This window comes from Herpailurus yagouaroundi, unplaced genomic scaffold (assembly GCF_014898765.1).
Source record: "Herpailurus yagouaroundi ecotype Mexico unplaced genomic scaffold, PumYag 203, whole genome shotgun sequence".
NCBI lineage: Eukaryota > Metazoa > Chordata > Mammalia > Carnivora > Felidae > Herpailurus > Herpailurus yagouaroundi.
In genome coordinates this window covers 13328849-13342772 of record NW_024412434.1, presented here as the reverse complement: position 1 = coordinate 13342772, position 13924 = coordinate 13328849, and the positions used below count along the sequence as shown (strand labels likewise).

General features: G+C 39.8%; 1 protein-coding gene across 3 annotated transcripts in view; it reads left to right on the top strand.

Moving 5' to 3' along the window:
• The window catches only part of SPAG6 (sperm associated antigen 6), a 65975-nt gene that overhangs the window by 44872 nt on the left and 7179 nt on the right, over positions 1-13924 (top strand). For 2 of the 3 annotated variants that reach the window (XM_040451244.1, XM_040451245.1), the window contains 3 exons: positions 1166-1318; positions 4247-4438; positions 12701-12817. In XM_040451244.1, the coding sequence (XP_040307178.1) occupies positions 1166-1318; positions 4247-4438; positions 12701-12817 (462 nt within the window). The remainder of the gene's footprint in view (positions 1-1165; positions 1319-4246; positions 4439-12700; positions 12818-13924) is intronic. The other variant, XM_040451246.1, reaches the window with a different exon arrangement.

Here is a 13924-nt window from a genome sequence, read left to right as displayed (position 1 = left end):
ATATATATATTTTTTTAGGGTTTTAAGCTACTGGAACACGTAGTTCGTTTTTATGTAAAACATCAGTTTGTTTACAGGGCCCAAGTGCTGTGCCACACGATCTGGTTGGGTGAGGGCTTCTCATCCTCGGCGCTATGGACACGTTGGACGGGGTGATTCTTTGTTGCGGGGGCCTGTCCTGTACCCCATAGGATGGATGTTTAGCGGCCTTCCTGGCCTCTCCCCACTAGATGCCAGTAGTACCCCTACCCCCATCACGACAAAAATGTCTCCAGAGATTGCCAGATGTTTCCCAGGGGACAAAAAAGTGCCCCTAGGTGAGAACCACCGGGTTATGTCAATGGAGTTTGAGCCTAAAATCTCAGTTTTTTAATAATTTCCTGCTTTCCACTTCTAAATTGTGGGGGCCGTGGGCTTTTGACATCCAGGCCATTCTAGGTCAGCTGGGAGTAGTGAGAGACAGTGTGCCTCTGGGTGTGAAGAGACCGCCAGGCCCACAGCGTCGAATCACCCTTCTACTAACTGCTTGAGTTCTCAGATGCTGAAGGAGTAAAGACGAAGCAAGTCCGGGTAGATTCTCACGTTGTATTTTCTCCCGTGTATATTTTGACTCATCAATTTCATTTCACTAAACTTAGTTCAAGTCCTCATTCTTTTTGCCACCTGACATCTTCATCTGGTTGAGATGTTTCAAGATTGAAGACTGGCAATCAGCCAGTGATCATTGCTACGAAAAGGGGGGATAATTAGGCTAGAATATTTCTAGTCTGACATTGTCTTTTGGCTTCCGGTGATTAATGTGCTCCAGACTCCCGCATTGTGACTGGGGGTTTCCGTAGTTAGCTAGTTATGAACTAGCCCTAGGCTTAGTGTCTAGGTGAGGAATTTTGACATCCATTAAAATCAGGATGAAAGGTGTGCTATCGATGCATGAAAAACTGAAACCACCGAGTGGCTCCTCACCACGAGTCTGTCTGCACTTTTGAAACTGCGGGATCATTGTACTTGTACGTTTCCTTAATGAATATAATAATCTCACTAAATACTTCAAATTTCACTAGATGTCTTTTAGGTCCTCCCTAAAAAAATTTGGCAAGACTAAAGTCATATTTGCAGATCACCTTATGCTCCACGGTCATGGTGATTGGCTCTCCTTGTCTCCTAGCTTTCCCAGCTGATAGTTAACACAGGAGGAGTGGCTGCTGTGACTGACTGTATCGGGTCCTGCAAAGGAAACATAAGACTGCCTGGCATCATGATGCTCGGCTATGTCGCGGCTCATTCTGAGAACCTGGCGATGGCGGTGATCATCTCCAAGGTCTGTGCTTGTGTCATTTCCTCTAGTTACTGCAGGGACGTGTTCTAACACCGAGCCACAGACACATGCTCTCCCACAGAGTATAAAGTATAACTGACCTACCTGAAGAAATGTTTTCGAGGCTCATGAATAAGTGTCCCAAAGCAACGCTTGAAATAAAGTTTACTCTGCAGGAGTTTACAATTTTAGCCAGTGTTTAGGAGCAACCAACTATCAACGCCTCTGAGTATTGGTATTTTGTGCGTTTAAATAGTCAATGTACTGGGCCCCTGGGTGGCTCAGTCGGTTAAGTGTCTGACTCTTGGTTTCGGCTCGGGTCATGATCTCATGGTCTGTGAGTTCGAGCTCCGTGGCAGGCTCTGCACTGACAGTGTGGAGTCTGCTTGGGATTCCCTCTCTCCCTCTCTCTCTGCCCCTCCCCTGAGCGCTCTTTCTCTCTCAAAAACAAATAAGCTTGAAAAAATATTGAGTGTATTTGGATCTTGAAGGATTGACTACACATTTACAGACACTTAAAGCACACTTTGATTTATGTATAAAACAACTGTTATAAACAACATTCCTGGTGGTCGTCTTTATTATTCTCTGACGTCTCCACTTTATCCTGTTTCCCGTCACTTGGGTAGGAGATGACAAGGCTAGGTCTTCCCTTCTTTACCCGCCTTCTCTCCGTCAGCTTTCGTGAACTAATTTCTCTTCTCAGAGGTAGGCAATTCACAGCACACATCAGATAGTAATGTTTTTGTTTCCTTGCTCTCGGGATTTGGCCCTATCTCAGCTTGGTATTGACCCACCACGGAGTGTTGCCTTGGCACGTAGTAGGTGCTCAAAAAATATTTCTTGAATGAATAAATACCGATCTCCCAAAGAATGCTTCAAAAGCTGTATGCTTATAGTCTCTGGCAACCCTCTAGGGTGTGGGTTTCTTATCAGCATAGAAAACCTGCTGCTGTATGTTAAACAGAAGTGTGGATTTTTTTTTTTTTTATCCCTTGCTAATCCTCAGAATAAAGAGGAACCTCAGATCTTTATTTTCTACCTATTCCTTGATAATTCTTTGCTCCCCTCCCTTTTTATCCTGCGCTTCTCCTTTTGCTCTTCTATTACCAAAGACTGTGATAGCGACTAGAGCGGTGGTACCGCTTTCTGAAGGGTCACCGTGGGGATATTATTGGGATTTTCGATTTGCAGTTCTTTGCGCAGAGTCAGAAAGCTAGCACACAGGAAAGCATGAAAGAAGCCATTACTTTTGCTCCCCGTGTTTCTTCCCCAAACTAACCAGGAGGCGCTCCCCTCCTTTGGCCTAGGGTCGCCTCTGTCCTCTCCCACCTACTTTGCCTTTCAGTCAGTGAAGAGCGGGGTGGAGGCAGTCGCAGTTTGAGGCAAACCACCCGGAGCCGCGTTATCCTTGCCTTTTCCTCCGCGGTACAGGGCCTAGTAACAACTCCCATTCAAATAACACTTGGTAATTTTCAAAGCACATTCCTAACAACCGAGGCCAGTAAGTCAGAATTTGGGGGGATGGGGAGAAGGTGCCTTCTCTCCCTCTTGCTGCTTCATTTGTGATGTATCCCAGAAGTATGGGGTTTCTGGGAAGGTTCCCCACTCTGCAGACAGATCTGACCTTTTTCGTATTGGCAGATGCACATTTTTAGTTGTAAGAAGGAAGCCAATGAAGAGATATGGCAGGTTTCTTCAGGAAATTGGTCTTACTAATAACCAAATTTAAAGGCAGACAAGGGACGCCTGGGTGGCTCAGTTGGTTAAGCGTCTGGCTCTTGGTTTCAGCTCAGATCGTGATTTGTGAGTTCAAGCCCCGCATCGGACTCTGTGCTGACAGGGCAGAGCCTGCTTGGGATTCTCTCTCTCTCTGCCCCTCTCCTGCTCATACACTCACCCTCTCTCTCTCTCAAAATACATAAATGAACTTTTAAAAAAATAAATAAATACAGGCAGACAAAAAGAAAGTATACATGATCATTTGGCCTTTGCTATGGTAGCCTGACCATGTGACAAGATTGGCTTTTATGATACTAAATTTAAGGTGATAATTATCCTTTTTTTATGACTAAATTTTTTTAAGTTTTATTCATTTATTTTGAGAGAGAGAGAGAGAGAGAGAGAGAACACGCATCAGCAGGAGAGGGGCAGAGAGAGGGAGACAGAATCCCAAACAGGATCTGCACTTGTCAGTGCGGAGCCCGATGCGGGGTTTGAACCCATGAACCGTGAGATCATGACCTGAGCCAAAATCAAGTGTCAGATGCTTAACCGACTGAGCCACCCAGGCACCCTGAGGTGATAATTATTATAGTCTCAAATGAGTTAGGAAGTTATGCCTGTACAGAATTTGGAATTATAAATTGATTTGGTTGAGTCTTCCTTGGGTATATAAACTATGGTGTCTTTGAGACCCGTTAGTTAATTCTGCTTTGCGTATCGAGATAAAAAGCCTGAGCAAAATGATGCGGGGCTCAAACTCGCGGACCGCGAGATCGTGACCTGGCCGAAGTCGGCCGCCTAACCGACTGCGCCACCCAGGCGCCCCCTAAATTAACTTTTTAAACAAAGGCCAATAAAAGGTTTCAGAACCCTGAGCACTTTTATTTTGTCACAGTGGAATCTGGTTTTGCCCGTAACATGCTAGTCTGGGACATCTGTTGTTTGGTTAAATGCCTATTTGGGGAGGAAACGCTAGCAGAGATGTTCTTAGTTTAGTTGGATTGTTACAGATAATTAAGGTAAATTAGTTCTAGTCATTTTATCGACTTGAAAAATGACAGCCCCTGTGATGTGCTCATTTATCGAACCGTTGAGGAAAAAAAGGATCAAGGCCAAAATGATGCCTTCTCATGTTTGGGAGACACGGGAGACTTCTTTAATCCCGCTCTGGATTCATACCACTCGCTCTTTTGATGGACGCTGCAGGCTGTGCCCCAGTTGTCGGTCTGCCTGTCCGAAGAACCAGAAGATCACATTAAGGCTGCGGCCGCCTGGGCCCTAGGACAGATTGGGAGACATACCCCGGAGCACGCACGGGCCGTTGCCGTCACAAACACCCTGCCCGTTCTGCTTTCGCTGTACATGTCCACAGAGAGTTCAGAGGATCTTCAGACAAAAGTAAGCGCTTCCTTTTTAACAGCTGGATGAAAATTTGCTAGACCTGACCCATTCTTAAAAATAATGTCGTGTTATCATTATGGATCATGCTGATTTTATTAATAGGTGCAGTGTGGTTTGTAAGGTAAGTGACTGGGTTTTGTATTCTGCATACACGTTGACTTTTCTTATGGAATCGGAATTGAATAATAGGATTCTGGAGGTGGAATTGGTTAGAACTTTGGTCCGGTTGACATTAAAAAATTGAGTCTAAAAGAATTTAAGGTGCTTTCCAAAGGTATAATACAAATGGTCAGAGGGTATTCCTGAAGCCATGATCTACCTCTTCTAACTCCAAGTCTGCTTGATCTTTTAATTATATGTTTTATGTTTGTTCCTTAAAAGAAAAATGTCCATAAGATGCACTAAGTTAAACATTTATATATCATGCATTGAAAATTTATTTTTATTATTTTTTTTTAACTTTATTTTTGAGACAGAGGGAGGGAGACACAGAATCTGAAGCAGGCTCTAGGCCCTGAGCTGTCAGCACAGAGTCTGATGCGGGGCTCAAACCCACAAACTGAGATCATGACCTGAGCCAAAGTTGGACACTTAACCCACCGAGCCACCCAGGTGCCCTAAATCATGTATTTTTAAAAAAGACAAGCTTTCTGAAAAAATATTACCAGCTACTAGAAAGATTCACAAAGCATGAGTTTCATTAGGATGGGTTGTTTAATCGTTTTAGAATTTCAAAGAAAGAAAAAATGTTTCCCAGGATAGTCCCTATACTTTTCTGAAAGCAGTTTGCAGAATTGACTTGGACTGAGGAAAGTGCACAGAAAAGATAATAATTCAAAATTAACGATAGTAAGTTAAATTCCATTTAAATTTTAGTTAAAACAATAAATTAACAAATCGGAAAGCATGTTTGCTGAAGCAACTTTAGATGGTGTAACAAGGCAGGAAATTTACTTGAACTATACAGCTGAGGGGTTCTGAAAGTTACAGAATCACTTGTTGGCTTTATAAACTTATAAAAGTGAATTTACGTGTGTTTGGTTATATTTACACGTTATTTCACTACAGATTCATCGAGGGAAGTTTACTTCTAAGACTAACAGTTTTTCCATTTTTGTAAGACTTTCCAGATCACAGCGATGATTTAATAGACTCAGGGCTTCCCTCACATTTCTCCAGTGTCGAGTAGATGCTGGCTGGCAGTGCTTGGTAGAGAGGAAGACTGACAATATGCCAAGGCCTTTCCCTGGCTAACAGTTCTGTGATTCTTTGGCTTTCTGGTGAGAAACCACAATCGCCTTTCCAGTTTTGAGTTGCCCAAGTACAGCTGATTTACATATGTATCATTTCAACTTAGGTATGTAGCTCTCTTTTTGCCTCATATTTTTTTAACCCATCACCATGCTTGCCTTTTCTTCCTCCCTCTTTTCTCTCATTCGCACCTCCACTCCCCCCTCCCCCCCACCTCCCTCCTCATTTCTTACCCTTCCCACCCTGACCTCTAGCGGTCCAAAGACTACGGCCTCCCCTAGCAGGGTCTCCACAGGTACAAGCTGTGCCCGATATGTAATAATAGAATAATAAAATAATATAAATTATTTATTTATAAATTATTATTTATTTATATATTTATATATTATATATTTATATATTTATATTATAATTTAGAAATCATTATTTATAAAATAATAAAATAATAAAAGAATAATATAATAATAATATTTTCCTTTAAGTTTTAGAAATAAAGGCATATGTTAGCTATAGACTGAATAATTAATCGCAGAGTCAAGAGTAATTATAGTTTGAGAAACCCTTATAAATAGTGTCTTAGCACTATATACTTTTTATATGCTACTAAGTTTATATAACTTGGTTTTTAATGAATCGTTATCATGTTAGGTTGTATAAATATCACTAGAGTAAAATAAGTTTGAGAACTTCACCTTTTGAAACAAGATTGTTTTTATTGTGTGTAAGTTTAACAAAATTAGTTTTATTCAAACATTCAGGTTTACTAATAGAAGTTAAGGTTCCTTTTGTCTATGTTTGATACAATATTTATTTTCAGGAAATACAGTGGGTATTAAATTAAAAAGTGCGATCTTTATCAATCATTATCCTGTCAGCAATCTTTCCAAGGCTTTTTAAGTCCATCCAAATATTTTCTTATTGTAGGGACTTGGTTATTATTTCTGCTTCCCCAAGGTTTCTTGGATTCTAACCTTGGTTGTTTTAAGGGCTTTACAATGAAAGTCCAAGTCTGTTTGATTTGACATTATCTCAGTAGGGAAAAATGTATCCAAGAGCTTTAGGAACCGTCTAATGGTATTTCTCATTTGTTACTCTGTGGCAGCTTTCACATTAAAGGCCACGTTGAAGTTCATTTTGTCCCAAAGGCAGGTCAGCTTCTGTAAGCATTCTCTAATTGGTTCTGATCCAGGAGAACCAATGAGCAGTCCCTTGGAATTGCTCGCATGTTTTCACACAGAGCCTTCTATCTGCCTGCACCTAAGTTATTTCAAATGCCTTATTAAAAGCTGAAAAAAAAATCTAACTTTTATCTAACAAGCTCACCTACATACATTTTGAAACTATTCACACAGTTGCCTTTTCATTTGTTTTGATTTAGGGGCATCATACTGAAATGGTCTATCTTAGGTTGGCATCTGAGTAGGTTCATTCGATTACCTTCGTTACGAAAGTATTTCTAACATGACTTAATTATTGTGTTCTTCCCATCACAGTCGTCTCCCTTTGTTTTTTAGGAGCTTTATTGAAATATAGTTCATATGCCATATAATTCACCCACTTAAAGTATACAGTTCAATGGTTTTAGTACATTCACAGATGCAATCGTCCCCACAATCTAATTTTAGAACGTTTTCATTCCCCCCTTAGGGATCACTCCATACCCTCCCTGCTTAGCTCCAGGCAACCATTAATTTACTTTCTGTCTTTGGAGATTTGCCTCTTCTGGACACTTCATTTAAATGGAATTACACAGGGGCGCCTGGGTGACTCAGTCGGTTAAGCATCTGACTTTGGCTCAGGTCATGACCTCGCTGTTTGTGAGTTCGAGCCCGGCGTTGGGCTCTGTGCTGACAGCTCAGGGCCTGGATCCTGCTTCGGATTCTGTGTCTTCCCCCTCTCACTGTCCCTCCCATGTTCATGCTCTGTCTCTCTCTGTCTCTCAATAATAAGTAAACGTTAAAAAAATTTTAATGGAATCATACATTGTATGTGGTCTTTGGTGCCTGGCTTCCTGTCACTTAGCGTAACTTTCAAGGTTCATCCATATTGTAGCACATACCAGTATTTCGTTCCTTTTCATTGTCAAATAATATTCCATTGCATCACCATACTACATGTTGTTTACCCATTCACCAGTTAATGGACATTTGGGTTGCTTCTACTCTTTTATTACTATGAATAATGCTGCTGTGAACATATTGTACAAGTTTGTGTGTGGATGTATGTCTTCATTTCTCTTGGGTATAAACCTAGGAGTGGCATTTGCGAGGTCATATCTTAACTCTTTAACACTTTGAGGAACGGCCAAACTGCCTTCCAATGTGGCTGCACCATTTCCTATATTCCCACCAGCAGTGTATGGGGTTCCAATTTTTCCACGTTCTTGTTGAGACTGGTTATTACCTTTGTTTCTTCATTATAGCTCTCCTGGTAGGTGTGAATTGGTATCTCAGTGTGGTTTTGATCTGCATTTCCCTGATGGCTAATGATGCTGAAAAATCTTTTGATGTGCTTATTGGCCATTTGTATATCTTCTTTGGAGAAATGTCTAATCAGACACTTGGCCCATTTTTAATTTGGGCTGTTACCTTTTTATTACTGAGTAGGAGTTCTTTATATATCTCAAATACAAATTCTTATCAGATGTATGATTTACAAGTATTTTCTTCCATTCTATGGGTGGTCATCAGTTTATTGACAGTGTTTTAATGGGGTTCAGTTTGTTTTTTCTTTTGTTGCTCGCCCTTTTGGAGCCCAGACCTAACACAAGGTCATGAAGATTTATGTTCCCTCTTCCTTTTAATAACTGTGACTCTTTGGGCTACAGGGCTTTCAGAACAAAATTAATTTTTCAATAAGAAACATTATTCATTTTAGGCAGTTTTCATTAATGATCATCCATTAAGGAGAGCAACAATAATTTTTGTTATTTCTTTTGTTTTCTGTGAAAAACAATTGAAGTCGTATCAAGTATTGACAATTTCATCTTGTTAATTACTATTCTTATGTGTATTGTGAAGAGATTAAAAAATAGTATTGCTAGTCACTGTGGGTTTTACAATAGTTTTTATTAATGTGGACAGAGTCAGCTTTTAGAGATGACAGAAAAATGAATGAATATAGACCTGTACATGGTATGCTACTTTGTAGGAAAACCTGGCTCAAACCCAAGTTGCCCTAAATAGACAGTTCATGACTCCTTCTCTGATATCATCATATATTATGTATATTTAAGGACAAACACTAGCTACTAAATGCTGTGACAATTAGAAAAATCCATAATCTAGTATTATTTCAAAGTAATAAATTACTTGATTTACTGAAATAAAAGAGTTTGTTTACACCATATACATTCTCTATAATTCAGAGTATGAAGTTGTAAGAACTATTTTATTTTGTGCACTGCCATAAATAACCAAACATAAGGCATATTTTCTTTTTTAATCTTTTTAAATTTTTTTTAAAATTTATTTTTGAAGTAGAGAGAGAGAGACAGAGTGTGAATGGGGGAGGGGCAGAGAGAGAGGGATACACAGAATCCGAAGCAGGCTCCAGGCTCTGAGCTGTCAGCACAGAGCCCGATGCAGGGCTCGAACTCACGAGCTATGAGATCACGACCTGAGCCATAGTCGGACGCTTAACCGACTGAGCCACCCAGCTGCCCCCATTAGGCATATTTTCTAAAGGCTAATCAATTTTAAACCCAACATATGACATGATCTTGTGTGTAGAAAATCCTAAGGAATACACACACACACACACACACATACACACACACACAAATACTAGAACTAGTAAGAGTTCAAGATCACTAGATATAAAATCAGTATATTAAAATATATCATAGGTTCATATGCTGGTAATAAACAATTTAAATATGAGGGGTGCCCAGCTGACTCAGTCGGTGGAGCGGGCGACTGTTGATCTCGGGGTCATGGGTTCAAGGTCCATGATGGGTATAGGGATTATAAATAAACTTAAAAAAATATGAAATTAAGATAATAGTTTCATTCACAGTAGTATCAAAAAGAATAAAATACTTAGGCATAAATTTAATAAGAGAAGTATAGATTTCTACACTGAAAACTACCAAACGTTGCTGAAAAAAGTTAAAGAAGGTCGGAATAAATGTAGAGAGACCTTCCATGTTCATGCACTGGAAGATTCGATATTGTTCAGATGGCAATACTGCCCAAATTGATCTATATATTCAATACAATCTCTGTCATAATCCCAGCTGGCTTCCCCTCTCCCCTGAACTTGAGAAACTGATCCTAAAATTCATATGGAAATGCAAAGGACCAGACTAGTCAAAACAATCTTGTAAAGAGACTTATACTGCCCAATTTGAAAACTTACTACAAAGCTACAACAATCAAGATAGTATGGTAATCAAGATATATGGTACATATATCAATGTAACTGAATTCTGAAAATCTGAAATAGACCCTTTTACGGTCAATTGATTTTTCACAAAGGTTCCAAGGCAATTTAATGTGAAAAGGATTAAGTCTTTTCAGCAAATGGCACTGAGACAATTATTATATCCTCAAACATAAAATATTAATTTGGACCCCTATCTCATACCATATACCAGAATTAACTAAAAATGGATCATAGATCTACATATAAGAGTACAAAACTCTTAGAAGAAACCTTGGTTTAGGCATTAATTTCTTAGAAATGACACCTAAACACAAGTGATAAACAAAAACATTCATCTTGTGGTTTTTATCAAAATGGAAAGCTTGTATGCTTTCAAAGACACCATTAAGAAAATTAAAAAAAAAAAAAAACAAGCCACAGACTTGAAAAAATAATTTGCAAATAATACATTCAAGAAAATACCTGTATTCAAAATACATAAAGGGCTCTTACAACTCAAAAATAAGAAGACAAATGACCCACTTAAACAATGGGCAAAAGATCTGAATAAACATTTTACCAACAAATGACCAATCAGTATGTGAAACAACGTTCAACCTCATTAGTCACTACAGAAATGCAAGTCAAAACCATAATGAGCTATTAATTCACACCCACAAGAACGGCTACAATTAATAAGACAGTACCAAGTGTTGATCTTTATTTGGAGAGTGTCGAACCTTCGAACCTTCTTACATTACTGGTGGAAATGTAAAATGTTGCAGTCACATTGAAAACCAGTCTGGCAATTTCTCTAAATAGTAATGCTATCACATGGATGAACCCCAAAAACATTACACTTAGTGAAAGACACCAGACTCCAGAGTTCACAGATTTTATGATTCCACTTACATGAATTGTCCAGAAAAATAAAATTTATAGACAGGAAGTAGGTTAGAAGTTGCCCAGGGCTGGTGGGGGAGTCACTACAAATGGAATGAAGTTCCTTGCTGGGATGATAAAGATGTTCTAAAAATTAGGTTGTGGTGAGAGTTGTACCGCTCTGTAAATTTACTAAAAATCCACTGAATTATGTACTTAAAATGAGTGAATTTACAGTATATGTTATATTTCAATAAGGGTTGTTAAAAAATCTAAAGCCCAGAAATTGACAAGTTAATAAAATATTAATTAATATACTTTCTAGAAGTATGGAGTCATAAATCAAGTATACTTCTTGACAAAGGATAGTAAAGTTCAGTGAATTTCTAGGATCATTAGACTCTTTTCTAGAATTCTCAGTTAATAACTCGATAGCATATCACCATGGTACGGTGGTTGTGATCTGTGTTACACAATTAGTAGACCTTATCACCAGTAGCGGTTAAGTTAAATTTGTCAGCCTGCTAAGGTCACCATGATCCTAAGACGGCTCACAAAGATATAACTAGGTGTGTCGGGGACTGAAAGTTTAGTCCCAATTTACTTGTGGAGGAAAGTTGGGTTGCATTTCTTACCTTCCTTGCTTTATTTCATCTAGTTTATGAAACAACGTTTGAGGACAAACGTATCGAGAGATAAGTTATGCAGGACTGCTTAGCCCGGGGTTCTGGGAAACCATAAAATTAACAGGGCCTTTACTGATAGCACAAATGTGATGAAAGTTTTTCCTGAATTTACAATTTTGCCAATTGTAAAATTCATGATGTGAGAATCAGAACGCTCCTTGACATTTCAAAAGCACTGTTAAACATTCAGTAGTAGGATCGCAGAAGACCAGGTTGGCTAAGGCCTGAGAGAGAATGGGTGATCGGAGGAAGGAAGCACAAAACCACATACAAGCAGGTGTGGGATTCCAGGGGGAAACAGCTGTGGGCCAACCTGACTGGGGAGCCTTCCGAAGTGAAGGGGGCAGGCTTTAACACAAGGAAACAGAATCACAACCAGCCGTGGCCTTAGAGGTGGCCTCAGGGATGCGCTACAGTCACATCAGGACGCTTCTTCAGCCACACTTGTGTCACTGTGAAATACAAAGTGCTGGGGACAGGGGGGAAGTACCTGTTCTTGAGCTTGTGGATAATACCTTCCCTGCTGCTGAGGGGACCTCTCCCGTATGGTCGGGTCGATCTTTGTGAATGGGGCAGTTTCACATCTGCAAATGTTCACTGAATTATGCACATAGAACCTTTCTGACTATACCTAGAAGTCATGAAACCTTTTAGAGAACACAGAATGTTTGATAATGACTTTCTACAATGAACTGAGTGTTTTCTACTTGTTGGTTGGAAGGAATAGGACATATTGGTGCTCTCATGGCTTAACATATACAAAGTTTTACACGAATGAGATATAATACATATTAATTTAGAGTCTATAGCCTTATGCTTAATTTTACTTTGCTCATAGGTTATTTTAAGAGATCAGTAATACACCGCACATTCTAAAACTTAACATGAAGGCAACCGGCAGGTAGGTGAAACCCATGCCAGATAGAAATTTTTCTGACACCCATCTTAAACAATGAAACACCTGCAGGTTGGACTGGAAATTCACTGTATTTTCAAATTCTAGGAACATGAGCCATGAATTTTGGTCAAGCTTTGATTATTACTTTGGTCTGTATTTTGCTTTGCATTTCAATAGAGTAAGAAAGCCATAAAGAGTATCCTACAAAAATGCACCTATTTACCGGCCCTTGAGCCGTTTCTGTATGATGCGCCCCCCAATATCCTGAAGCACGTGGTTGGACAGTTCAGTAAGGTAAGAGATGCTCTCTTTTCTGAAAGTGGGGGAAGAACATTTCAATGGCTTGTTAATTTCTTTTTCCCCCCGTTGGGTCAATGTCTCCTTCCGAGAGATGGGGGCAGGGCTTTACTCCTTAGTTCTCACTGACTATCGCGACAGGGAAGGCAACACAGGTTAATAACATTCACATAAGTCAAAAAAGATTCACACACAAATAATTCATCCTTCCTCCTTCACATTTTCCTCACAGCCTCTACTGTCCTTTTTAGTGTTCTTGAGGAGAAGACAGTACGTCAACATATAAAAACCCCATAATACAGACAGTTTATAGTGATAGGTAATTTAGCAATTATCCTGGTGTCTGTTGGTCTCACTCATCTGGGAACACCGCAAAGATCTTCTAAAGAAAAATAAAAAGGTCTCTGAGCCACGTATGACAAAGTCCGTGCACTCTTCTGGAGATGCTCTCAGAGCGTCATTTAGAGCTTATTGACTCATTTTACGAACGGTTTTAACAAATATAGCCACCATATTTCTTAGATCATGGCAGATTAAAAGTAGTAAGGTAGAAAGGTCAAGCTGCTGGACGTGGGCTTAGCCAGCAGGACTGACTGACTGCTGCTAGCAAAGGCCGAGAAAGAATGATGGTGTTCCCACGGCCATCGATGGCCAGGATGGTAACTCAGGCTATAAAGAACCGATTAAATGGTGCTCAGGAGATTTCATTTAAGAAAACGGGGTCTCTGGAAGTAGCATCCCAGAGTGGTTATGAGCTCAGGCTCTGGAGCTGGAGGGCCCGGATTTCCCATTTACCAGCTGTAATATCTTTAGCAAACTCTTGACCTCCCTAAACCTTAGTAGGCTTACCCATAAAACAGGGGGTAATAAGAGTTCCTGTTTTATAAGGTCATTGTAAAGATTAAATGAGATGTTATACGTAAAGAGTGTAGCTTAATCTCAGGCACATATTAAACACTCACCCCCCCCCCCCGCCACTGAAAACCACACGATGTTTTTAAGAAATAAAACACAGAGGTGCTTAAGGTTGACTTTCATAAACTAATGCACATAGATGGGGGCCAAATTCCTCTGAATCGTTATAAAGCTAACGTAAAGGAGGTA